Here is a 27,175-nt window from a genome sequence, read left to right on the forward strand (position 1 = left end):
CCTACTTATGATCTCTCTCTGTCAAATAAATAAAAAATAAAAAATAAATTCAAAGAACCACATAGACTTTGCCCCAAGTGCAAGTTTACCTACTCTTCTCAAATCTAAGTCTTCATTATTTTTCAGAGATGTGTCGTACATCTGACTGTCAATATTTAGACTTCCATGCATGGTACCTTCCATACCATGAACAGTAAATGGACATTTCAGGTTGTCTTAAAGACGCCTGGCCCAAGTTGAACTCCAGGAAACACACACTTAAGTGCTGTATGCTGAACTTGTGCACTGATTCTGGGAAGAGCCTGATAAAACAAACTTGGATTTTCCCTTTGATTGGCTGCTGCCAAGGACATGTGCATTTACCATCAACATCATGGCTGAGAAAAAGCTCATGTTTTATCCACCCAACTTTACTACAGGGAAAAAGACAAACTTTGTGTGAGTGAAGAGGCAAAATGAAATGCTCTGAGACACCTCATGGGAAGGAGGGTGACATCACTCAATCATCAATTACTGCTTGTATGCCCATCCAACCAATATTTTTTGGTATATACCATACCACTCCCCACTTAAGTCAGGGTCCAGCAAATTGTGGACATTTTAATCTGTGGGTCTTCGCTAGTTCTGTCTGTCTGCTTGGAATGCCCTTCTACACTGCATAACTCTTTGGTGACCCAGGTCAAAGGTTAGCTCCCCTGTGAAACCTTGCTTCTTTAATATTTTGTTTAAGCAGGGGCACCTGGGTGGCTCAGTGGTTAGAGCCTCTGTCTTTGGCTCAGGTCATGATCCCAGGGTCCTGGGATCGAGCCTCGCATCGGGCTCTCTGCTCCGCGGGGAGCCTGCTTCCTCCTCTCTCTCTGCCTGCCTCTCTGCCTACTTGTGGTCTGTCTGTCAAATAAATAAAAAATTAAAAAAAAAAAAAGAGGCTGATACTTAATATATTAAAAAAATATATATTTTGTTTAAGCAGCTATTTTAAATATCTTTTTTTAAATTTTTATTTATTTTTTATACAGAATCTCACAGCAAGAAAGGGAACACAAGCAGAGGGAATGGGAGAGGGAGAAACAGGCCTCCTGCAGAGCAGGGAGCCTGATGCGGGGCTTGATCCCAGGATCCTGGGATCATGACCTGAGCTGAAGGCAGACTCCTAACACCTGAGCCACCCAGGTGTCCCTAAATTTTTAAAGGTCAGGCTTTCTTAGTGTGAGTCTGTAGGTCACTATGACTAGGCTTTGGAGTTCTATCGACACCCCTGTGTTACATGGAAACTTTTTGTGTCTATTCCCATGTGCAGTACTCTGGAGGGAAAGGTCAGAGCTTCCACTGGAGTCCCAATGAGGCTCCGTGATCCAAAAAAGGGTTCAGAACCACCAATTTCTAATGACATCTAGGGATGTCATAATTTTTTATGTCTCTCTAATGAGTTCCTTGAGGGCAAGGGTCACTTTTTTTTTTTTTTTTAAGATTTTATTTATGAGAGAGAAAGAGAGCGTGCACACATGAACCGGGGGAGGGGCAGAGAGGGAGGGAGAAGCAGACTTCCCAATGAGCAGGGAGCCTGACACAGGACTTCATCCAAGGACCCTGGGACCATGACCTGAGCCCAAGGCAGACGCTTAACCAACTGAGCCTCTTGGGCACCCCACATCTTTTTCATCTTTGACTCTTGAGCACTGATCCATAAGACACTTATAACTGTGGCACAAGGCTGTTAGTGACCCACAGAGGCAACATTTTATAGGCAGAGAAAACAGGATGTTTTAATTGGTAGAGTCAAGAGTTGTTTGTTCTTGATTACAGTGTTCAACATGCAAATTACATTCACCTTTTGGTACAGAAATGGCACCCTGACACTTCCCTGGGACAATCAATCCAGACAGAATGATTCCTGGGCCAACCTTAACTACATGTCTGCCAGCAATCGCACTTTCTCCCTTCTTACAGCAATATGCTAACTCTCTTATCCAGAAAAATTGGGAAATGAGGTCCTTCATTCAACAGAGAAGCCATATTTGGTACAGCACTATTGATGTCAATGGATTTGATACATCCTGAACTCCAGCTCAAGACCTCAGATTATGTAACCTATCTCTGATGATCCCAAAGGCACTTGAGAATCCGGCAGTGTCTCAGTGTTGCCGATTTTCACCGGACAGTGTTAAGAGATAGAAGGCTGGCTAAGTCTGTCCTAGCCCTGGGTATTCACTCTGAAAAGAGCTGATTTGAATCAGATTTTGACCCATTTGCTCTTTATGTCACTCTGTAGGCTCAAAATGAACAACACAGGGAGCTTTCACTTTGCTCATCCGTAATGCTAAATTTTCAGTAAGGAAAATGTATTATTTGTTAAAGAAAGTTGTACAAATACTAACAAAAAATTAAAGGTGAAACACAAACTATTTGGATCCCAAGAAAACAGGCGTTCACTGTGGTTAGAAGTCAGGCTGACTGCACTTAATAATTAGGTATAATTGACAATGCTTTTTCCAAAGACTGAATTTTTGCTAAGTTTTATATATTATAACTAGCTTGAGTATTCCCCCTTTCTTTGACTTTCATTATCAGAGTCACGAGAAGGAAAATGTAAAACATTTTAAAAATAGCTGCTTCTGGGTAAGTCATCTAGCACACACTCCCCAGATCTTCTCTAGTTTCAGACATATAAGGGAACCTGGCTCAGATAAGAACAATTCTTGCTGAACACCTGCCAGCTCATGCATCCTTCTTTTTATTCTGAGAGGGTCCAGCTCAAATCAAAGTTATAAAGTTAACTACTGCTCTGAGTTCTGACACAGCAAATCCCTGTGTGGTCTTCAAAAAATCGAGGTCTGTAATTCCTTCTTAAACATGCCTTCAAAGTGGAGGTCTTTGGCCATGAGCTCCTCTTCGACATCATCTAGTGCCCACTGGTGATCCGTCAGCTCCAAAGCTTCCCACTCTGTCTGCAAAGGAAGAGAACACCAGGGAAGAGGAGGGCTGTTACTAAGAGCAGTGCTGTTGTGGGAGCACTGATTCTAGCCAGCAGCTGGATTAAGCTATTTATATGTATAAACTCATTTCATCCTATGAGGTAGGTACTGCCACCTGCCCTGAACACCCCCACGCTTGATCTGCAGGCAAAGAGATCAAGGTTAAAAAAGGTAAAATAATCTGTCTGAGGTCACTAGAGCTAGTAACCAATTACATTTCTCAAACAGTCTATAAATGCTGACTACTTTTGCCTTTAATTTTCAGGTTTAAAAAAATGCTTTAGGAAATATAATATGCAATACAAATGTTAGCTCATGGCTTTTTTTAAAAAACGATTTTTATTTAAATTCTAGTTAACATACAGTACAATATTGGTTTTAGGAAAAGTCAGTGATTCATCACTTACATACTACCCAGTGCTCACCAAGACACATGTCCCCCTTAATACCATCACCCATCTAGCCCATTTCCTCACTCACCTCCCTCCATCAACCCTGTTTGTTTTCTATCATTAAGAGTCTCTCATGGTTTGCATACCTCTCTCTCACCCCACATATGTTCATCTATTTTGTTTCTTAAATTCTACATGAGTGCAATCATATGGTATCTTTCTCTGACCGACTTCATGTAGCATGATACATTCTAGCTCCACCCACATTGTGGCAAATGGCAAGATTTCATTATTTGATGGCTGAGTAATATTCCAGTGTGTGGTACACACACATCTTCTTTATCTGTTCATCTCTTTTTTTTTTTTTTTAAGATTTTATTTATTTATTTGAGACAGAGAGAGAACAGGAGCGGGGGGGGGGGGGCGGGGGGGAGGGAGAGGAAGAAACAGACTCCTCATTGAGCAAGGAGCCTGTGTGGGGCTCAATTCCAGGACCCTGGGATCATGACCTGAGCCAAAGGCAGACGCTTAACCAACTGAGCCACCCAGGTGCCCCTCTGAACATACTTGTGTAAGTTTTTGTGTGGACATAGGTTTCCAATTCCCTTGGCTATTTACCTAAGTGCAGATTGGTGGTCATATGGTAATTACGTCTAACTTTTTCAGGATTGGCTAAAAACTGCTTTCCTAAGTGGCTGCACCATGACCAGCAATAGGATAATTCCAATTTCTTCACATCCTTGTTTACAACTGTTAGTGTCCATCTTTTTTATTATAGTCATCGAGTGAGTCACTGTGGTTTTGATTTGCATTTCTCCCATGGCTAACAATGCTGAGCATGCTTTCATGAACTTACTGGGTATTTGTATATCTTCTGTGGAGAAATGTTTACTCAAAACTTTTGCCCACTTTTAACTGGAATGTCTTACTATGGCTGAGTTCTGAGAGTTCTTTATTCTGAATACTAGACCCTTACTTAAGATAATTAAATAATAAACCTTATTTAAGATGAATTGACTTTCAACACAGGTGCCTAGACAGTTCACTGGGGAAAAGAATAGTCTTACCACTGACTGGGTACAGAGTTTCTTCTTCAAGGGATGAAAAATTTTGGAAATACATAGTCTTGATGGTTGCACAGCATTGTGAATGTAATTAATGCCATTGAATTGTATATTTACAAAGGTTAAAAGTGGCAAATTTTATGTTACCTATTTTACCACAATAAAAAAAAAGAAGAGGGGCGCCTGGTTGGCTCAGAGGGTTAAAGCCTCTGCCTTCAGCTCAGATCATGATCGCAGGGTCCTGGGATCGAGCCCACATTATGATCTCAGGGTCCTGGGATCGAGCCCTGCATCGGGCTCTCTGCTCAGCGGGGAGCCTGCTTCCCTTCCTCTCTCTCTGCCTACTTGTGATCTCTGTCTGTCAAATAAATAAATAAATAAATAAATAATAAAAAAAAAAAGACACTTTAAATGGTTTAACAGGTAAAACTATAAAACCCTTAGAAGAAAACATAGGTGTAAAATGTTTGACACTGGATAATTTATTTAAATTAAGATACCGTTTGCAAACATGTTCTCTAATACTGTCTTTTCATTTTCTTGATGGTGTCCTTTGAAGTATGAAAGTTTTTTTTTTAAGGTTTTATTTATTTGACACAGAGAGAGAGAGAGACAGAGAGACAGGGAATACAAGCAAGGAGAGTGGGAGAGGGAGTAGGCCTCCTGCTGAGCAGGGAGCCTGATGTGGGGCTCAATCCCAGGACCCAGGATTATGACCCGAGCATAGGGGTTGTTAGGCAGATGCCTAACAACTGAACCACTCAGGCACTCCAAAAGTTTTCACTTTTACAAAGTTCCATTTATCTGTTTTTCCTTTTGTTGCTTGTACATTTTTTAAAAGATTTTATTAATTTATAAATAAAAATAAATAAATAAATAAATGGATAAATAAATTTTTAAATGTATGGGTTTATTCTGACCTCCTCAATTCTATTGCATTGATCTGTAGATCTGTCCTTACGCCAGTACCACACAGTCTTGATCACTGTAGCTCTGAAGTAGGTTTTAAATCGGAAGTGTGAGTCTTCCAACTTTATTCATATTAAACTCTAATTGGGCTATTCTGGGTCTCTCGCATTTCCATTTGATATTCAGGATCAGCCTGTCAATTTCTATAAGAAAGGTATGTGGAATTTTGAAAGGGACTGTATTGAATCTGTACAGAATTTTGGGAGTATTGCCATCTTGACAATATTAAGTCTTTTAATCTTTTTCCTTTTTTTTTTTTTTTTTTTTTTTTTTTTTAATATTTTATTTATGTATTTGACAGACAGAGATCACAAGTAGGCAGAGAGGCAGAGAGAGAGGAGGAAGCAGGCTCCCTGCTGAGCAGAGAGCCCAATGCAGGGCTCGATCCCAGGACCCTGGGATCATGACCCGAGCCAAAGGCAGAGGCTTTAACCCACTGAGCCACCCAGGCGCCCCTAAGTCTTTTAATCGATGAACATGGATGTCTTTCCATTCATTCAGGTCTTACCTTAATTTCTTTCAGCAATGCTTTATAATTTCCTTGTAAAAGTCTCATCTTTCTTTTGTTAAATTTATTTCCAAGTATTTTACTCTTTTTGATACTTTTTTTAAAGATTTTATTTATTTATTTGAGAGACAGAGATCACAAGTGGGCAGAGAGGCAGACAGAGAGAGAGGAGGGAGCAGGCTCCCTGCTGAGCAGAGAGCCAGATGTGGGGTTCGATCCCAGGACCCTGGGATCATGACCTGAGCCAAAGGCAGAGGCTTTAACCCACTGAGCCACCCAGGGGCCCCTTGATACTACTTTAAATGGAATTTTTTTCTTAATTTCATTTTCAGATTCTTTATTGCCAGTGTATAGAAATACAACTGATTTTGCATCTTTACCATTCATCATCTAAAAGATGTTCTAAAAAAAGTCCTTGCTGGACTTGTTTCCTTGTGGGTTGCTTACAATATTCTGTATATAAGACCATGTCATTTGCAAACAGAGATCATTTCCTTCTTCCTTTCTAATGTAAATGCCTTTTATTTCTTCTTGCCTAATGGCCCCGGCTAATCATCCAGCACAAGGTTCAACAGAAGTGGCAAGGGTGGACATTCTTGTCTTGTTCCTAATCTTAGGGGGGAAGCTGTTAGTGTTCCACCACTGAGTATGATGTTAGCTGTAGGTTTATCATAGAGGCTTTCCATCAAGCTGAGCAAATTCCCTTCTGTTTCTAGGTTTTATCATGAAAAATTAGTGAGGTTTTGCTGTACAAAAATTATGCTGGATTTTACATAGTGCAGGATCATTTCATGAAAAGCCTTTAAGTATTGATATTTTTTAAAAATGAAATTTATATCTGATGTCCACAGGGTCCTAAATAGTTCAGAGTATTCTAAATGTTTACTTGGTGTCTCTGAATGGACTCAATTTACAGCTTCATTTACAGTGTGGCTTAAATTTGAGTGAGCATTTAAAAGCTAGTAAAAGTACCAAGAATCTCCAATTTATTTACAGCTGACTCTGTCTCAGGAATAGGAAAGAAATATGTAAACACAAATTCATTTGTGTTCAATTTAAATGATGGAACCAACCAAATGACACTCCCTTCAAGGAACCCAATGTTAAAGTAACTGTCCACTAATGTCTTTCAGAGCATTAGCAAAGCTATGGAAGGTGTGAGCATACCTTGAAAGCTTTGTTGGTGTCTGCAGGCATGGCCATGGCTGCTCCCGTCATCTGCTCCTGCATCATCCGTGACTGGTCCGCGGCTGCAGTGTAAGGCACACGGATGTGAGTGCCAGGGCTCAGCAAGCACCCAGCGCCTTCTCAGAAGAACGGTCCTCACACAACACTGACAGGTGCTCAGGAGGGATGAGAGCCCCGTAGGACAGATTCACTGAGTGGCCCTCCCACACACTGACTATGTGACCTAGGGAAAGTCACTTTACATCACCTGAAAAATGGGCCTGATAATAACAGAAAGTAACTGAAGGAAGTGCTAAACTTGATTTCATGTGTAAACAATCACTACAGCCACCGGTTATGGAGCAACTATTTTATGCCAGGCACTTTACGAAGTGCTTTACATATTCTGCCTCATTCACTCCTTACAACAAACTCTGAATTTAATTATTAAGGTCTCTATTTTACAAATGAGCATACAATGAAAGTGGTTAAGTCACTTGCCCAAGGTCCCAACCATTAAATGAGAGAGCCAGGATTGGTCCTGGCAAGAACTCTAGTCAATGAACTGACTGGTCAAACCAGGCCTTCTTTCAGCTTCAGTTTACAGGCTTACACTACTGGTACTGGATTCCTCACATGAGGCTTTCATACCTTGGGGAACTAAATATTGTCCCCGTGATTTCCAGGGAGAATTCAGATCTACAGTTGATCCTGGAATTTTATTTTTTTCTTTAAGATTTTAAGTAATCTCCACACCTAGCATGGGGCTTGAACTTACAACCCTGAGATCAAGGGTTGCATGCTCCATCAACGGAACCAGTCATATGCTCTAACCCTGGAATCTGTAAGAGTCTAGCAGAATACCTCAGAAATTTATGAAGTTTAAGGAGTGAAGCATTGTATTTGACTATGCTAACAAAGAGAACAGACTGCATGAGTTTTCTGGCCTTGGCATGGATGACTGTCTATCAAAGTATTTGCTTATTAAACCCAATATGCTTCTTACCATTATCTTGGCCCAGAATCAGAGAGTAAATGCTCCGAAGCCCAAAGACATTGAGGAAGTACCAGGATGCAGAACTCACCCTAGGAAAAGCAAAAGTGAAACAACACAGGTAGTTATTTTAGAATTTACAGAATTCATAATTTTCTATCACCCAAAGAATATATAAAAGAATCACTTGGGGTAAGGTTAAAAATTGTCATAATCCACCCATGGCATTTTGAGTGGAGTTTCAATGAGAAAAATCAAAAATCTATTCCAGTGAAGAATGCAAATCAGACATTCTGTTCTTTAAGGGACATTGGTTTTAGCTTTTGGTTTGTGCTTTTATAAAGGAAAGAAAGTTCTTACCAGGATGCATCTAATGTGAGTAGTTCAATTCCCTGTTGCAGCATTGGCTTAAAACGGAGAGTCAGTGGAAATGGGACCTTGGCTACAGAAAAGAGAGAGAAAGTTCACAATCTTTTCTTGCTGTTTTTAGAACAGTTTAAGCATGAATGCACGTAATCCTTCCATGAGGTGGAAACTCTGTACCATACACAGTTTGAAATGATTTCTACCAGGAAATTTGTTTCAATTTCTGAAAAAAATAAGGCAAATATCATTCTATTTATAGTTCCTTCAACACAGCTTCTCTATTGCTTAAGAAGCAGGGACTCTGGGGATGCCTGGGTGGCTCAGTTAGTTAAGCCCCTGCCTTCAGTTCAGGTCATGATCCCAGGGTCCTGGGACTAAGTCTCTGCCTGCCACTCTGCCTGCTTGTGCTTTCTTTCTCTCTGACAAATAAATAAATGAAATCTTAAAAAAAAAAAAGAAGCAGGGACTCTGAGTTGTGACCTAAAACCCAAAATAGAATATATACACATAGAGAACTACATTCCTGAGAAATGAAATTGATTTAAAACAAATTATAAGTAGATAAACGACTCACTTTAATACTTAGGACATGAAGTCAAAATAGAAACATGCTTCCCTTCATCCTACTTAACAAGAATTAATTTTGGATACGAATGAGCAAGCCATTCACTTAAGTTCCTATTGGTAAAAAACATCCACATCATGAACTAATGATGAGTTTGGGATAAGAGCCATAATGTCACAGCATATGAAATTTTTTTTCAAAGAATGTGATTAGTTTCCAGGGCACCTGGGTGGCTCAGTCAGTTAAGCATCTGCCTTTGGTCAGGTCAAGATCTCAGGGTCCTGGAACTGAGCCCCAAGTTGGTCTTCCTGCTCAGTGGTGAGTCTGCTTCTCTTTCTCCCTCTCCCTCTGACCTTCCCCCTGCTCATGCTTGCTTTCTCATGCTCTCCCTCCCTCAAATAAATACAAACTTAAAAAAAAAAAAAGAATATGGCTAATTTCCAATAGAGAATATGGGACTCATTATATTAGTGTCTAAGCAGCACTTGGATTTCTCTGAACAGGGACATGGGAAAGGATCATCGCTAAATGAACCTGAAGTCTTCTGGGTCTGTAACTTACTTGTGACAAAGCCTGAGAACGTCATGTTGATCCATCCACCAATAAGAATCATAGGGAGCACATTTGTTACATTGCCTTTCATCATGTCTGTGAGCATAGTGGGATCTATGACAAAAACAAGAGACGACAGCATTTTACACTGTTGGCAGGGACTTCTCCCTGATTTTCTGTAAATTTTTAATTTATATGATAATTAAACTAATACAAGTTCACTGTAAAAAATTCAAATGACATGGAAACATAGGATTAGACAGCTTCTCTGAGCCCACTCTCTGAATACTTTTAATTCTTTGTTGCATATTCTTCCATCTTTATACATACATATATAAATTTACACACATAAGTATGTATTTACATGCATTTATATATACAAGTTTCCATATGTATACAATAAACAGATATTATGCTTACTAATCTGCTTCTTAATTTAAAAAAAGTAAATATATTGTAGATGGTATTTTCACATTGGTTTAATATCCCTCTCTCACTATTTTCAGTGTGTGCATAAGAGTCTACTACGTGGTCACACTTACTACTTCTGGATGGACCTATAGATTGTTTCTATTTTTTTTTTTTTTTTTGCCAATTAAACACTGCTGCCAACAACTACCTAGTATATAATCTGCATGTGATGTGTTTCTGTAAGAGAAATTCTTAGAAGAATTCTTAGAATTTCTAGGTCAAGGGGTTTGAACATTTAAAATGAACATGGGGCACCTGGGTGGCTCAGTGGTTTAAGCCTCAGTCTTCAGTTCAGGTCATGATCTCAGGGTCCTGGGATAGAGCCCCGTATCTCGCTCTCTACTCAACGGGGAGCCTGCTTCCTCCCTCTCTCTGCCTGCCTCTCTTGCCTACTTGTGATTCTCTCTCTGTCAAATAAATGAATATAATATTTTAAAAATAAATAAATAAAATGAACAAATACCATCAGATTGTCCTTCAACAGTAGCAGGAGGGCCTAACTTCCTATGACTTTGACAGTAGTAGCTTTGTGAAGCTTTCAATCTTCATCAGTTTAATGGTCTAAAAAGGACATCTTGGGGGCGCCTGGGTCTAATATCCAGGCATCCAACTCTAGATTTTGGCTCAGGTCATAATCAGGTCGTGTATTTGTGCCCTACAGGCTTTGTGCTCTGCAGGAAGTCAGCTTGAGATTCTCTCTCTCTGGCTCCCTCTGCTTCTACCCCCCAACCCCCACTGGGTGCAGACACATCTCTCTCAAATAAATAATAAATCTTTAGAAAAACTAAAAAGGACATCTTGTTCTAATTTGCATTTTGTGGATTTAGTGAAGTCAAGTATCTCTTCATACATAAATTGGTCTTTTGTTTCTTGTGGGCTTTCTAAAAGACTTACTAAAATCAATTGTAGTACCTTCTGTCTGAGTTTCTTACTTAGAGAAATGGGTATTAAAATGAGAGGACAGCCAACACAGAAGAATAGATTATTTTGTTTTACTTTAAAAGTGCTATGTTTTGGGACTCCTGGGTGGCTCAGTTGGTTGGATGACTGCCTTCGGCTCAGGTCATGATCCTGGAGTCCCAGGATCGAGTCCCGCATCGGGCTCCCAGCTCCATGGGGAGTCTGCTTCTCTCTCTGACCTTCTCCTCGTTCATGCTCTCTCTCACTGTCTCTCTCTCAAGTAAATAAATAAAATCTTTAAAAAAAAAAAAAAAGTGCTATGTTTTTTCACATGACTAAGGTCAGCAGAAGTAAGAAATCCATTACAGCAAAAATTGTATGGTGGGCCAAGCAATCATGACTGACAAAGAAATGGCTGGGCTGGGAAGTGGTTAAGAGCTCCTCCTCTTTCAGACAGAAGCTGGGTGGCCATCTGTCAATAAGGGGATCCAGACACTGGCTGGGAGATGGGACTAGGATGCTTTACAACTGTGCTCTGCAGAGCCCTGGGTCCTGAGGAACAGCAAGGGAAGAGACTCAGGGATAATGGCTCTAGTTTTCTCATTCCCCAGCCAGCGGCTCTTTTTTTTTTTTTTTTAAATCCACCTTATACATTGGGATTCCCAGGTGATTTATTTAGAAAAAAAAAAAAAAGAGAGAGAGAGAGAGAGAGCTCCACTTATGTAGATCCCTGTATTAGATGATCTCTAAGCCCCTTAGATTTCTATCCCATACAATTTAACATTTAAATAAATCACATTCTCTTCCTGCCCTCCCCCAACTCATGTTAAGAATCTTATTTAAAGAGGACAGAAGGGAGTAAACATACCAGTCATAGGAGAAGGAGGCACTACCTTCCTTTTAGTTTTTTTGAAAAATCCATCCTCTGGGTTGTTGAAGTAATATTTTCGTGTCAAGAAAGACTAGTAGAAAAGAGAGCTTTTTAAGTCTTAAAACTGTGACATAGGAAACTGCCAAATTATTCCCCAGAGGTTTAGTCAGAAGGCCCTTGGAATAGGCTGTTACACTCAGAGCTGGCCGCCTACTTGGCAGCCAACCTGACACTTTAGCTGAGTCACATTTAAAAACAATTTCCTAAGAAGGGCGAGGTCACAATGACAGCAGACACCACTAGGCCACAGCTTAATTACAGATTTGCCAAACTTCAGCTTTCCCCAAAGAGTCCCCTTATTAAACATTCAGACATCTACTGCCCTCAATAGTGAATCATGGAACTTTAAAAAAAAAGAGAAATGAGTACCTGTTTGGGAATGTATTTTCCATTTTCCCTGAGGACTCTGCTCCGAATTAGGACCTGACTGAAAAATACAACCAAGATAATGAGATTTTTAAAAGCGAAACACTAGAAGAAAATGAAGAATAAGAGTAGAAGACCTATTTAAACACAAGAGAGAGCCTATTTGGCAACAGTCCTGTGGGGACACTTTTCAAAATACAAGTGTCCTTAAAACCAATATAATATATTTAACCCAACAATCAGGTCTTCAAAAAAGTATTTTTCAGAAGTCACTGTGTTTATGAACAAAAGATTTCCGAGGAAGGCACATTTGGAACATCACACTCAGCTTTTTCTTATTGTATAAGAAGCTAAGAAGGAATTTTCTCTGAGTGAAAAGAGTTAAGCACTGGATACTCCTCAGGAGATCTGGGGGCGGGAGGAGGGAGGGTGAGGACAAAAGAAAACTTTTAAAACCCCACAGAGAAATGAGTACAGGATTTGACAGGATTGATCCCCAGTAGACAACAAATAGAAATTCCAGCAGGATTCAGACCGTTAGTAAACTCTCAATAAACATTTACTGAGTTAATAAATTATTTGGTGATATCTGACTATAACTAATTATTAAACAGTGTGTGATACAAGTGGGTGGTGCAAAGACACAGATGCCAAAGAGGACAGAGATCAAAATACTAATGTTTGCTAGGTTTTCAAAAGTTGTTTTAATGGGGGAAAACCCTCTTAAGTTAATGGAAATCCTTCTTGGAAAGTGAAAAAAAAAAAAAAAAGGACAGACAGACAGAAATAAACAACATGCAAATTATGCTTGGTTTTGTCTCTACTCCTCAGTATAAACCACCTGCTCTAATCAGGGTCTCCTTGTCACCTTACGCACATTCTAGACTCTCCATGTGCTGGGAATGCTCTAGTACCCCACTTCTTCACGAGTTCTACCCCATCATATCATAATACCTTCTTCAAGCCCCACCCTCTCTAAGAAACTCTGCCTGGTGCTCTCATGGAATTCTCTCTGGTCTTCCTCCTCTTGACCTTGTTGTACTGTACAGTTGACTGCTCTCAACACAGACTTAGAGGTGACATGTAATATGTTCTGTCCCCGGGAGCTAGTCTAAAGCTAGTCCAGGTGTGGCCTGTGTACCAGTGCTGGCCTGTGATGAGGCTAAGTGTAGACATTCAAAGTAAGGGTTTAGGACCATTTATAATAATTTGGTATTTCCACAATATCCAAATAAATATGTACTAAAATAGTTTACAAAAGCATCGGTCTATGATAGATTGGAAATTAAAAAAACAAAACAAAAAACAGGTCCTTCATCACTGATGGTTTAGGCAGCATTGGGTCTAGAGTAACAGATAAAAACTTAAACTCTCTAGAGTTGAACAGATGGGTTCAAATCCTGGCTCTGCCACTTAGCTATGTGATCGTGGGTAAGTCATTTAAATTTCCCATGCCTCCTTTCATATTATGCACAATAGCAGATTTATTCTCATTGGGCAAATACTTCTTGAACTTCTGAATGCCATGTACTATTAGGTGACATGAACAACTGATCAAAAAGCAAGTATCTCAGGGCACTTGGGTGGCTCAGTCAGTTAAGCAGCCGACTCCTGATTTCGGCTTAGGTCATGATCTCAGGATCCTGGGATCAGGTCCTTTGTCATGCTCCGCATTTGAGGGCAGTCTGCTTGAGGAGTCTCTCTTTCCTTCTCCCTCTCTTCCTCCCCCCGCTCTCTCTCTCAAATAAATAATTTTTTTAAAGATTTTATTTATTTATTTGACAGAGAGAGAGAGAGAGACAGTGTAAGAGGGAACAGAAGCAGGGGGTATGGGAGAGAAAAAGCAGGCTTTCCGCTGAACAGGGATCCTGATAAGGGGCTCATTCCCAGGACCCTGGGATCATGATCTGAGCCAAAGGCAGACGACTAACAACTGAGCCACCCAGGTGCCCTTTAAATAAATAAATTTTACCAAAAAGGAGCAGGGGCAAATATCTTATGAAAGTTAACGTCTAGTGGGAGATAAAGACATTGATTAAATAACCATAGGAATAAATGTTAAATTCACCTGTTATGTCCTAGGAAGGAGAGATGGATGGTATGGTGGGAGTATATAATATGGGGATTTGACCAAGTCTAGGAAGTTAAGGTCTGGGAAAAAGCTTTGATGATGATGCATGACTGCGTTGGAATCTTAGGACAACTAGAGATTACCTTGGCAAAGTGCTGGAGGGAACAGCATGGGCAAAAGCCCTGCAGCAGGCATAAAGACTATGTCTCTGAGGACCTGAGAAAAGGCCACATGGCTAGAAGAAAGAGAACTACAGAAAACATAGTGAAAATGAGACTTGAGAGATGTGCAAGAGACATACTATATAAGGCCACATGCATCCCAGTATATTTTTTTAAATTGTGGTAAAAAATACGTAACATAAAACTTACCACTGTAATCCTATTTAAACACACAATTCAGTAGTATATATACATATACAGACACAATGAAATATTAGCCACCAGAAAGGAGATCCTGCCATCTGCAACAACATGGTGGAAACTTGAGGGCATTATGCTAAATAAAATTAGCCCAGAGAAAGACAAACACTGTATGATCTCATTTATATTTGGGAATCTTAAAAAAATATCAAACTCATAGAAACAGAAATTAAAATGGTGGTTACTGGGGGATGAAGGAGATGGGGAGATGCCGGCCAAAAGGCAGTTATAAGATGAATAAATTCTGGGGGTTTAACATATAGTTTAGTGACTATAGTCAATAGAACTGTGTAATGTACTTGAAATTTACTGAAAGAGTAGACCTTAAGCATTCTTTAACACTGATTTTTTTTTTAAAAAGGTAAGTATGAAGTGATGTATATGTTAATTAACTGGACTGTGATAATCAATTCAGAAAAGTATATGTATGTCAAATCATCACATTGTATATTTCATTTAGTTACAAAATGTATTGAAATGTGACACATGCTACAACATGGATGAACCCTGAAAACATTATGCTAAGTAATATAAGACAGGCACAGAGGGACAAATATTATATGATTCCACTTACATTAAGGTACCTAGAGTAGTTAAATTCATAGAAACAAAAAGTAGAATGCTGGTTGCAGGAACTGGGTGGAAAAGAGATGGGGAGTTATTACTTAATATGTTCAGAGTTTGTTTGGGATGATGAAAATACTGCAGAAATGGATGATGGGGATGTTTGCACAACAGTGAGAATGTACTTAATGCCACTGACTTGTACACTTAAAAATAGTTAAAAAAAAAAAAAAAAAAGTCCCGTGCCTGGCTGGCTTCATTGGTGGAACGTGTGACTCTTGACCTCAGGGTTGTGAGTTCGAACCCCATGTTGGGTGTGGAGAGTACTAAAAAAAAAAAAAAAAAAAAAAAAAAAGCAAAAGGGAAATACTGAGGGTTTTTTAAAAGATTTTTTAAATTTTTTAATACTGAGGATTTAAGCTGAGCTCTTCATATATATAATTTCATTTAATGATTACCACTGCATGTGGCATATATGATTTTTCTTTTGCATGTTTTGTCACTTGGACTGAAACTCCCTGAGGGTAGGTTCTTGGCCTTGTCATATCTTGTATCCTATAGCATATGGTACAGAGCAGGGCACATGGTAGATCATCAATAAAAATTTGGTCACTATAGATAATTCAGGCCTTCTTCAGGCACTGTAATCAACAGAAATTCCCCTACATCTCCTGTATTTTCACTGCTGAGGAATTTTGTAGAACTGGGGTTGAGAACTATGACCTTGAGGCATTTCAACCCTAAATCAAGGCAAGCTTAAATTATCCTATATTTTTTTTCAGATAAATAACAATATTCTTAATAATTAACTGACACACCTCTTTTTTCCCTACATGTCTTGCTTGAGTGCTTTGATCTCTATATGATAAAAATTTCGTATCACTTTTTCCCCTGACATCTACCATAGTTAATCAAGTTTTTTAAATTAATTATTTTTAATTAACATATATTATTTGTTTCAGGGGTACAGGTCTGTGATTCATCAGTCTTACACAATTAACAGCACTCACCATAGCATATACCCTCCGCAATGTCCTATATATTCTAAACACTCAGTTTCTCTGAGGTCTGCGAATACTATAAGAAATTTTTAATTTTGCATTTCCGTTTCTGTTACTCTTGAAAAATAAGTCCTTATGCTGCTTATAAAGACAAAGCTCTTCTGCACTGATAATTTGCAATTGAAAGACATTTTCTTAATACTTTTTTTTTTTAAATTTAGGTAGGCTCCATGTTCACCCTAAGATCAAGACCTAAGCTGAGATCAAGAGTCAGACACTTAACCAACCCAGTCACCCATGCACCCTGAAAGCTTTAGTTTTTAAAGGTGGTATTTCTCAAATTGGAGTTTAATCATATATTAAAGACCTGAGTTTGTTTTTTTCCTTTCCCGAGTCAGTATATTCTTTGAGCTTGAGTACCATTTTTTCCAGACATTCTATCCCCAACTGTGATTTACTATATTTTGTTCATTTTTCTTTCAGTTTTGGTTTAATATATTTTAAAATTTATTAAGTTTAGAGGCACCAAAAGCTTAATAACTTATGAAACCAAAGGTTCCATTTTTATTTAGGCTAATGGAAACTTATACTATATTTAGAGGAAATGTTTTACAACCAGAAAACATATTTTGCCTTGGTTTTGGCAGGTTGAAAACCACATGCTCAGCATTCTATCCAAGTTGACAGGATGACCTGGTGGGGTACTGTCACACCATGTAGAAACTGGCATGATCCAGACATCTCACATAAAGGAACAATAATGACCAGAGAGGTTTGAGTTTTCTCCAAGGCAGTCGTTTTCCATGGAGACTGCCCCCTAGGGGGACTTCTGGAAATCTGTGGAACTTTTTTGATTGTCAAAATGATGGGGTAAAGAAATTAACTGTCATTTGTTAGGGGTAAGAGATGCTAAGTATTCCTCAGTGCTGGAGACAGTTGTGCAATTCAAAGAACCATCTCATGTTTCATACTACTTTTGAATATCTCACTGAATTGCTTTTAATTATGAGCCTCAAACCTAATTCCATCTTTTTCTCCACACAGAAGGAAGAAGTGTTTTTTGGTTTTTTTTGGAAGTGATTTTTATATATATTCAACTTCCAGGTATGCAACCACCAAGTATGTATAAGGAAAACTGCACTTTGTTTTGTTCAGGGCTTTATCAAGAGTAGTTCCTCATTTAGTAAAATCAATCCAAAACAGCACTGCCTTCTGTGATATCTAAATTGTGAATACTGTATCAGCCTACAGTTGAACCTGTCCCAAAGAAGGTGATTTTATAGTGAGGTACATGCTTTGACTTGTGCATTACACTTTTGAGGACCATTGTGAACAAGTACTTATGAAATAGAAATTAAATTATTTTTCTTTTATTTCTCCTTTGTCACAACTAGGGCATTACATTGTCGTTTTTATTGAAGTATAGTTGACACACAATGTCACATTAGTTTCAGGTATACAAAATAGTGATCTGACAACTCTTTACATTATGGTGTGCTCATATATGTAGCTACCATATGCCACCATACAACACTACTACAATCTCATTGACTATGCTATACCTTTCATCCACATGATTCATTCTGTAACTGGAAGCCTGTACCTCCCACTCCCCTTCACGCATTTACCCATCCCTCTATCTCTCTCCCCTCTGGCAACCATGAATTTGTTCTCTGTATTTATGGGTCTGTTTCTGCTTTTGTTTGTTTGTTTTGTTTTTTTAGATTCCACATATAAGTGAAATCATATGGTAATTGCCTTTCTCTGTCTTATTATTTCATTTAGCATATAGTAGCTTCTAGGCCCATCTATGTTGTTGCAAACATCATGTTGTTTGTTTGTTAAGTATTATTTTTATTTATAGAGTGCAGGAAGTGTGAATTTCATCTTGGGTTAGAAAAAGGAGCTTTGGGGACGCCTGGGTGGCTCCGTTGGTTAAGTGTCTGCCTTTGGCTTAGGTCACGATGCCAGGACCCTAGGACAGAGTCCTATATCAGGCTCATTGCTCAGTGGGGAGTCTGCTTCTCCCTCTGCCTGCCACTCCCCCTGCTTGTGTTTGCTCTCTTTCTCTGACAAATAAATAAATAAAATCCAACCCCCCAAAAAAGGAGCTATGGGTGTGATATCATTCAGAAACATCACTCTGAAATCACATAGTCAACCAAGAGCAGAAAACTGTGGCAGAGAATCTATGACAACAGTAATTGTGGTCAAGAGAATTTAACTTGAATTTAATTTAACTGATCTGAGTTTAAGTACAGGCACAGTATTTGTAAAATTTTGGCTATTTGGGGTAGGCTACTTAATTTTCTCTGGCTTTCTTTTCTTCAACTATAAAAATGGGTTCAGGATTATCTAACTTGGTGTGATTGTGAGGATAAGATGAGAACAATTTATTGGTGTTAATAAATGCTAAACATTTGAGCTCTCTTCACATTGCATCTTTTTATAGCCTTCCTTTCTGTGGAGAACTGACTTCAGGTTATCTCAGGAGGTTGGTTCTCAACAGTTCTGAAACTGATGCTACTGAAAACTAATTGAAGTGGCCTCTACGGTGTAGTGGAAAGAACTCCTGAATTAGGAACCAGAAAATCTGGCCTCAAGTCCAGAATGTCATCATGTGTGACCATGAAACCTCTTAAGCATCAGTTTCTACGAAATGGGTCAGCAACATCTATCTCATAAGAGTTGCTTTGAATTTTAAATAAGTTAATGAATGTAAGTGCTTAGCTTAGTGCCTGGCATAGAGTAAGTGCTTAATAAATATCGGCTTATTATTATTATTCTCAGCCTAACTGGGAAGCATAACCGAGAGATAAAGCAGTGCTTCCTAAACTTCAGTCATTCTCATTCCATGGTTATGACTTTTGTTTTATTCACTAGCACTTGTACTATTAAAAACTTAGTATTTTTAAAAAGATTTTATTTATTTGTCAGAAGAGAGCACAAGAAATGGGAGTATCAGGCAGAGGAAGAAGAAGGCTCCCCGCTGAGCAAGGAGCACAATGCTTAACTCACTCTCACTCGATCCCAGCACCGGGATCATGACCTGAGCCAAAGGCAGACACTTAACCGACTTAGCCATCCAGGTGTCCCAAAAGCTTAATATTTTTTACATATCAACTTTTTCTACTTATGTAAGTTTTAACATAAATCTTTAAGTTGCCAGCCAATGGAAAACCAGTATTAGTTGCCACACTTAACATAAACACAATAAAAACAAAATTAATTAAATCTTGGTAAGATACTGTTGCTTGTTGACAGTTCTGAGCCGGAGGCTTGCTATTTCTTAAAATGGGTTAAGTAAGTGATAGCGAAGTGGTTAAAGACACAGCAACATTTCCCTAAGATGATCTCTGAAAATAATCACAATGATCGGAATTTTTAAAAGATTTTAATATGGTGGGGGCACAAATCTAGATAACTAAAATCATCTCAAGTTACCTCTCTCCACAGATAAATACTGTAATGAAGCACTTGAGAAAGAAGTTGCCTCAAATCCTGAAGGAGAAATGATAATTACAATCCCCCACATCTCTATGGCAATTCCACATTTGCACAGCACTTGGTTACTTAGTATCTCAGCTGACCACCACAGTAGTTTGGTAAAAGGAATAGTGTAAACACACCCACCTTATACATAGTTCATAGATAAGAGGGTTGGCGATTGGCCTAACAATTAAGAGCAACAATATTTTTGAGCACTTAATGGGTCCCAAGTCCTGTGCCAAAGGCTTTGTAGGCTTCATTTAGAATTTAATCCCCAAGCCTGCTCTATGAGGCATCTCCTGTATCCTCATTTTACAAATGACTAAAGTGAAACACAGAGGTAACACAGGCAAGGTGACCCAGCCTTTGGGGCGCGATGTCAACCCGAACAAACTGACAAAACCCCTGTACTTTCTTCCCCAAGGTCACAGGGGAGTGAGGCCGCCGGAGAGGGAAGGCGCTGACCTGTCGGAGACTTGTTCCTGGGTGAGCTTCTTGTCGCTCTGCAATAGGATGGACACGTAGTGGCGGATCATGCCCACAAAGAAGGTGATGATAACGATGGGTAGGACCACCCAAAGGCGGATGTTGGAGTCGAGGAGCAGCTCCGGCCCCGCCATCTTCACAGAGAGCCGGCTCCCACCCGGTGTAACTGAGTTTCTCTCCCCGCGGGGCGCGAAGGCCCCTCTTTGATTTCGCCTGTGGGCCTTGTCACGCCTCTCAGCCTTCCGGGCCCGGAGCCCTACTCCAGCTTTGGCCCTCGCAGACTGCTCCAAGCCCTGCCGCCTGGCCCCCCACTTCCGGCGCGGAAGTTTAGCGTCAGGGCGAGGCGCGCCTCCGTGGCGTCAGCGTGGCGTCTCGCCCGGCGGCAAAGTCAAAAACAAGGGGCGGCGACGGGTTCTTGGCGGGTGAGTGGAGCAGCGGTCGCGGTCTCTCGAGGCCCAGCGTCACTGTGGCCTGCTCGCTGGGCCCCGGCGGAGCTCGGCTTTTCCTTCTGGGGCTCGGCGCCCCGAACCTCGGCCTTCTCCTCTGCTCGGTCGTGGGATAATCCCCCCCAGGTACCTCCCTCCGCGTTAAAATGACGATGGCTTTTACCCCCAACTGCTTTCCGAACGGCCTGGTCCAGACAGTCGGCCCCACCCACCAGGCTTTCAGGCTTCTTTGGAAAGGAGCCGTGTTGTGGGCTTGTGCCCTGAAGTCAGACGACCCTAACTAAATTTTTGTCCGAAAAATGGCTGATAATGGTTATAAGTATTTAACGAGGCAGTGGATAAAGAAAACCCTTAGCATAGTGCGTGGTACATAGTAAATGTTAACTATTGTTGGAAACCATCACTATAGTCAAAAGTATATTTGGTAGGTATTGCAGATTCTGGAATCAGACTGCCTGACTTAGAAACCCAACTCCACCACTGAATGAGAATAATAAGGATACCTACCTCAAAAAACGCTTGTAAGTAATTATGAAGCACTTAGAATCGCTCTTGTTAGTTATTAGTATTTACCTGCCTGCCAGCCGTTCTCATTTAGGGAATATGCTCAGAAATCTTATGCCAGGTGCTGTGCTGGGCACTAGGGATACAGAGATAAGTGAGACTGAGTTCCTGTTCTCAGTGAGCCCCACAGTCTGGTGTGATGTGGTAGGGGATCCTAGATACACTCTATGGAACAGGGAGGCTGGAGTAGAAAGCTCCTTTGGGGATAGGAGGAACATTTTTCAAGGAATATGACATTTGACTGTGTCTTTAAGGATGAGTGGTAGTTTCCAGGCAGATAAGAGCATTTCAGGTGAAAACACCTTATGCAAAAGCACTGAGACCAAGAATGTTTTGGTTTACAAGATAGAGTAAGAAGCCCTTAGTGTTCAGGTTCAGGACATCCCTTACCTCTGCAGTTTCATTTCTAACTCTACAGGCTCATTACCGGTTCTGTGTTGAATATTTTCCTGCCCAGACTACTCTTCTCATATATCTTCTATGGGCTAATTCCTGTTTTGGCCTTCAGGTCCCTGCTTTAATAACTTTTTCTCACAGAAATTATCCCTGAGAAATTGTCCCTGCTTTTCTTAATCTCCCCTACCCCCAACTAGATTAAATTTCGTTGTGAGCCCTCATAGCACCCTGTGCTTCTCTCTTATAGCACTTACATAACTGTACCTAAATAACTACCTCAAGAATACTCATTACTAGGGGCACCTGAGTGGCTCAGTTTGTTAAGCGGCTGCCTTCATCTCAGGTCATGATTCCAGGGTCCTGAGATCGAGCCCTGCATCAGGCTCCCTGCTCTGCAGAGAGCCTGCTTCTCTCTCTCTCCTTCTGCCTGTCGCTCTGCCTACTTGTGCTCTCTCTCTCTCTATCACTCTGTCAAATAAATAAATAAAATCTTAAAAAAAAAAAAGACTACTCATTACTGTGTAAACTCCCTGAGGGCAGTGATCATATCTAGTTCATACTTGTAACCCTAGCACCTAGCGCAGTCTCTAGCATTCAATATTGGATTAATGAGTTAAAGGAGCGGTAGATTGGGGCCAGATTATGAAGGATCTGGGATATCAGAAAGAGAACTGGATCTCATCCTTCAGCAAGAGGAAGGTAGCCTTGCTAAAGAGGCAACGAGGTAATCAAGTTTAGAAAGGAAGGGAGTATTGACCAGATACAGGAGTTGAAATTCTTTCAATACCTGGAGTTAGACAACTTTAGTGTAAAAACTAGAACTACTTTGGTTTTGGGTAAAGTAGTTTTCTTTGAGCTATAGCTTTAACTTCTCAAAACTTATCTAGCTTCTAGAGGGTAACTTCTATTCTCTGATTTTGCTCTAGAAAGTAATTTAATTGCAGAAGACTTCCAGTCAAAATGGTTTCCAAGAGAAGGCTGTCAAAATCAGAAGATAAAGAGAGCCTGATAGAAGATGTCTCCAGTAAGTATCTAGTCATTTGTTGTTTTATTTCCAGTAGCAAATGTGTGAGGCACTTAAAGAGAGATAAAGTTCCTCCTTTTAAGTCCTGGGAGTCATCAAGTCTTAATGGTTAGAGCACACAGAATCTACTATCAGGGGATTTGGGATTGAGTTTCTGCTTCTAATTCCATGTATGACTTTGGGCATGGCCACAGTCTTAGTCTCCACATCCATAAGAGAAATTAGTATTATAGAAAACAGTATTATAGAGCTTATCCACTTACATCATCTAGGTGCTGAGACAGAAGGTACAACATAGTCATCTGTCCTTTAAAAAAGGTTTATGGTCCTCTTTCCTCCCTTAAAAAGAATTATAGTATGGGGGTGCCTGGTTCAGTCAGTGGAGCTTGTGACTCTTGATCTCAGGGTTATGAATTCGAGGTTCATGTTGCATGTAGAGATTGCTTAAAACTGAAATTCTTAAAAAAAAATTACAATCCAGATAAAACTGTGATAGGGATGTATAAAAGAAAGGCATTATATCAGACAACCATGCCAGGGGTGAAGAAACAGTATGGACTGTCCATTTGAGACTGTGGTTGACAGAGGCCCTTACTTAGTTCTGATGGAAAGAGGTTGATAGGTTTTTTTCCCATTTATTATATTCATCTACTCTGTTAAGGGAGTTCTAACTTGTTACATCATTAAGGGAGAAGAGGAAATAATCCTACTTAATTTCAAGTACTGTTTGTTTTTGTTTGTTTATTATGTTTTATTACTTCTCTTGCATTGAAAGCCTTGGGATAAAACCAACCTGGGCTTTGTTCTCAAAGGCTTGATGCCAGAGAACCTGCCTGATTCTTTTTACTCCTGCATCAAGATCATTTGTTCCCACACTTTGGTGTACATCAAGATTATTACCTGGAAAGCTCTTTAAAAATTCATATGCCTGGTCCTCATCCTCAAGATTTTAATTGAGTAATTATGGGATGTGATCTAAGAATGTGCTTTTATTTTATTTTATTTTTTAAAGATTTTATTTATTTGAGAGAGAGAGAGAGAGAACACAAGACTGGGTGGGGAGGAGCAGAGGGAGAGAGAAGCAACTTCCCACTGAGCAGGGAGCCCAAGTGAGAAGCAGGCTCTGCACTGAGCAATGAGCCTGATGTGGGGTTCAGTTCCAGGACCCTGAAATCATGACCTGAGCCAAAGGCAGACACTTAACCAACTGAGCCACTTAGGGGCCCCTAAGAATGTCCTTTTAATAAGCATCTCAGTGATTTGATTGCATTGGTTTGTAGACAACAGCTTGAGGCACACTAACTGTTTTAGAATTTGGGTGGAAAACATTTCCATGGTTATTTTTGTTAGAAGTGGCATGTTTTGAATTCTTCAAATAAAAATGCAATAGAGCGGGCCTGGTGGCTCAGTTGTTAAGTGTTTGCCTTCTGCTCAGGTCATGATCCCGGGGTCCTAGGATTGAGCCCCGCACTGGGCTCTTTGCTTGGCAAGAAGCCTGCTTCTCCCTCTCCCAATCCCCCTGCTTGTGTTCCCTCTCTTGCTGTGACTCTCTGTCAAATAAATAAATAAAATCTTTTAAAAAAATGCAATAGGCAGAAATAATTGTTTGTTGATTTGTTTGTTTGTAAGCCACTGTTGCTGACCATTGTTAGAGATAAAATTTTGCTACAGCATCAATTCCAATACAGTTCTTCAAGAACCCATCAATTTCCCTCTTAGGGTTATTGTAGGGTTTACAGTTTTAATCTTTACTATTTGTCACATTCTTGAAAATTTTGTCTGTTTTCAGAAGCCAGGAAGCAGCCACTTTCCAAGAAGACAAAGAAATCTCATGTTCACAATGAAGTTGAAGAAAATGACAGTATTTTTTTAAAGCTTCTTAAAACATCAGGAGTTATTCTTAAAACAGGAGAGAGTCAGAATCAACTAAGTAATATTTTAATTTAAATCTTTTCTCTGGGTTTAGTGCAAGGCTCAGAACTGAATCATGGATTTCTGAAATAGGCAGTGAAAATTAAAAATGGGAGCACCAGCCATCTTGAGACAAAGATGACAATGATACTGCTTTTCATTTATTTATTTATTTATTTTAAAAAGATTTTATTTTTTTGACAGAGATCGCACGTAGGCAGAAAGAGGAGGAAGCAGGCTCCCCACTGAACAGAGAGCCTGACTCGGGGCTTGATCCCAGGACCCTGGGATCATGACCTGAGCCAAAGGCAGGGGCTCTAACCCACTGAGCCACCCAGGTGCCCTGATACTGGTTTTTAGAGAGAGTATTTCTATAGTCTCTAGTACTGATTAATGCATGTTAAGTAATTCTAATTTTTTATTTATTAATTTTTTAAAACTTTTAAGAAAAGAATGGCATATACCAATAATACTTTGTGTTTTCTTGTGGAAAAATAAATTAATACTCAAGAGAATAATTAGATCTGTGTCAGAGTAATTTCAGAAGAAAATTTATAAAGCCATTTAAAGCCCTGCTTTTAGGGCATCGATTACTCCATTATTTCATATCTTTTTAGAATACTTAGCAGTTATCCTCTGTCAAAGCTAAATCTGTTTTCCCATCGGTTTAGAAAATTTGGCTCTGAAATTAGGTTAAAAATATCCTTATTGGTTTCACAAGATAACGAAACTTATATTTAGGGAAGTAAAACTATGGTGGGAGGTATTAAAGACTCTGCTGATCAACTGTTTTTTCCTTTTAGCTGTGGATCAAGTTGTTTTCCAAAAGAAGCTCTTTCAGACTCTGAGGAAACATCCTTCTTATCCCAAAGTATGAGTTTCTTCCTGGTACTTTCGCTTATGCCAGCACTACTCTGGAATTGGGAATATTAAGATGCTGGCATAAAGTTGAATGGACTAGAATGATTTTTAGCTAACCTACAGCAAATGTTAAACTGAAAATCTTACTCTTTGTTTTTTCAATATCATTAAGATAATAGAAGAATTTGTTAGTGGCCTAGAATCTTACATTGAGGACCAAGACAGTTTCAGGAGGTGCCTTTTGTCATGTGAACGTCTGCAGGATGAGGAAGCCAGGTATGGACTGGAGGCTTGGAATCTTGCTGACATTTAATCTGTTATACTAACTGGATTGGGGGATGGCAATGGGGGGAGAATGCAATTTTTTGAATTTCACTTTTTATTTATAATTGTTTTATCTTCAATTTTAACCTTTAAATTATTAATTTATAGTTATGAGACTAAGAACCAGAATGTTTTCTAGAGTGTGTCTCATCTGTGTTGATAGAATTTTAACTACTTCTCCCTGTGTAAGAATCATCTTCTCTTGGCACGTGGCTGACTCAGTGGGTTGGCTCAGGTCATGATCTCAGAGTTGTGAGATTGAGCCCTGAGTCAGGTTCTGTGCTCAGCTCAGGGTCTGCTTCAGATTCTCTCTTCCTCCCCCTCTGCTTCTCCCCTAGCTCATGCTTGCTTTTTCTGTGCCCCGCCCCCATAAAGAAATAAAATCTTAAAAAAAAAAGAGAGAGAGAGCAGGGATGCCTGGGTGGCACAGTTAAGTGTCTGCCTTTGGCTCAGGTCATGATCAAGCCACACACCAGGCTCCCTGCTCAGTGGGCAGCCTGCTTCTCCCTCTCTCACTCGCCCTGCTTGTGCACGCATTTGCTCTCCCTCTTTCTCTCTCAAATAAAATCTTTAAAAAAAAAAAAAAGCCATTTTTTCATGTTCTGTATTTCTGCTATAACAGGATAGTTTCTCTTTAAATATTGTGTATTTGGGATGCCTGGTGGCTCAGTCAATTAAGCTTCTGCCTTTGGCTCAGGTCATGTTCCTAGGGTCCTGGGATCGAGTCCCACATCAAGCTCCTTGCTCAGTGCAGAGCCTGCTTCTCTTTTTGTCTGCTGCTTCCCCTGCTTGTGGGCTCTCATGCTTGCTTTTTCTCTCTGACCAATAAATAAAAAATTTTTTTAATTTTCAAAAAAATTTAAAAATTGTTTATTTAACCAATTTTATGAAGAAATGATAAAAACATTAAGGAAAACAAATCTTTTCTTTTTTCTTTTTTTTTTTAACAGCATAGGCACATCTTACTCTAAGAGCCTCATTAAATTGCTTCTGGGAATTGACATATTACAGGTGAGACTGTGTCACTTTTTCTGTGTACATTTAATGGACTTGATTTGTGGTGTATGCCCAAGTATAATGCCTGAGCTCAGGGTTTAGTAGAGTTAACAGGGAATTTAGGTTTGCAGTAGTTTACCATAGCCTCATTGCTCACCTGCATCTGGTATGGCAATTGCTGTGGCTTTGGACTGAGCTGATTGGCCCACTACATTTCTTTGGAATCTCACTTATTCCATCAGCCTCTCCTTCCTGATTTGTAAACTTTCCTCCCTTGTGCTCTGAGTACCTTATATATCTCTGCTATATTCACATCTGGTCATCTCCCATTTCAATTTTTACTTGCTGATTAACTTGATTTTGCCCTTTCCTCCTCCTCTCTCTTTTAGTATCTTGAATAGAC

The 27,175-nt window shown here is 39.7% G+C and overlaps 2 protein-coding genes across 5 annotated transcripts in view; one reads left to right on the forward strand and one right to left on the reverse strand.

The window, feature by feature from the left end:
• Positions 1 to 1,736: 1,736 nt before the first annotated feature.
• Positions 1,737 to 20,563, reverse strand: EMC3 (ER membrane protein complex subunit 3). Its single transcript, XM_059390314.1, has 8 exons — positions 20,230 to 20,563; positions 12,221 to 12,278; positions 11,789 to 11,882; positions 9,559 to 9,663; positions 8,427 to 8,508; positions 8,079 to 8,158; positions 7,073 to 7,155; positions 1,737 to 2,945 (listed from the first exon to the last, which is right to left on the reverse strand). The coding sequence occupies exons 1-8, from the start codon at positions 20,382 to 20,384 to the stop codon at positions 2,817 to 2,819; spliced, it is 786 nt and encodes a 261-aa protein (XP_059246297.1). The 5' UTR covers positions 20,385 to 20,563; the 3' UTR covers positions 1,737 to 2,816.
• A 56-nt stretch (positions 20,564 to 20,619) lies between these two features.
• Positions 20,620 to 27,175, forward strand: part of FANCD2 (FA complementation group D2) — a 59,229-nt gene continuing 52,673 nt past the window's right edge. The window contains exons 1-6 of one of the 4 annotated variants that reach the window (XM_059390310.1): positions 20,620 to 20,672; positions 22,583 to 22,680; positions 24,470 to 24,610; positions 25,395 to 25,462; positions 25,625 to 25,728; positions 26,727 to 26,787. In XM_059390310.1, the coding sequence (XP_059246293.1) occupies positions 22,617 to 22,680; positions 24,470 to 24,610; positions 25,395 to 25,462; positions 25,625 to 25,728; positions 26,727 to 26,787 (438 nt within the window). In that variant the 5' untranslated portion in view covers positions 20,620 to 20,672; positions 22,583 to 22,616. Of the gene's footprint in view, positions 20,823 to 21,129; positions 21,218 to 22,582; positions 22,681 to 24,469; positions 24,611 to 25,394; positions 25,463 to 25,624; positions 25,729 to 26,726; positions 26,788 to 27,175 lie in introns of those variants that run through there. The other 3 variants (XM_059390309.1, XM_059390312.1, XM_059390313.1) reach the window with 3 other exon arrangements.

Source organism: Mustela nigripes, chromosome 2 (genome assembly GCF_022355385.1).
Source record: "Mustela nigripes isolate SB6536 chromosome 2, MUSNIG.SB6536, whole genome shotgun sequence".
Classification (NCBI taxonomy): domain Eukaryota; kingdom Metazoa; phylum Chordata; class Mammalia; order Carnivora; family Mustelidae; genus Mustela; species Mustela nigripes.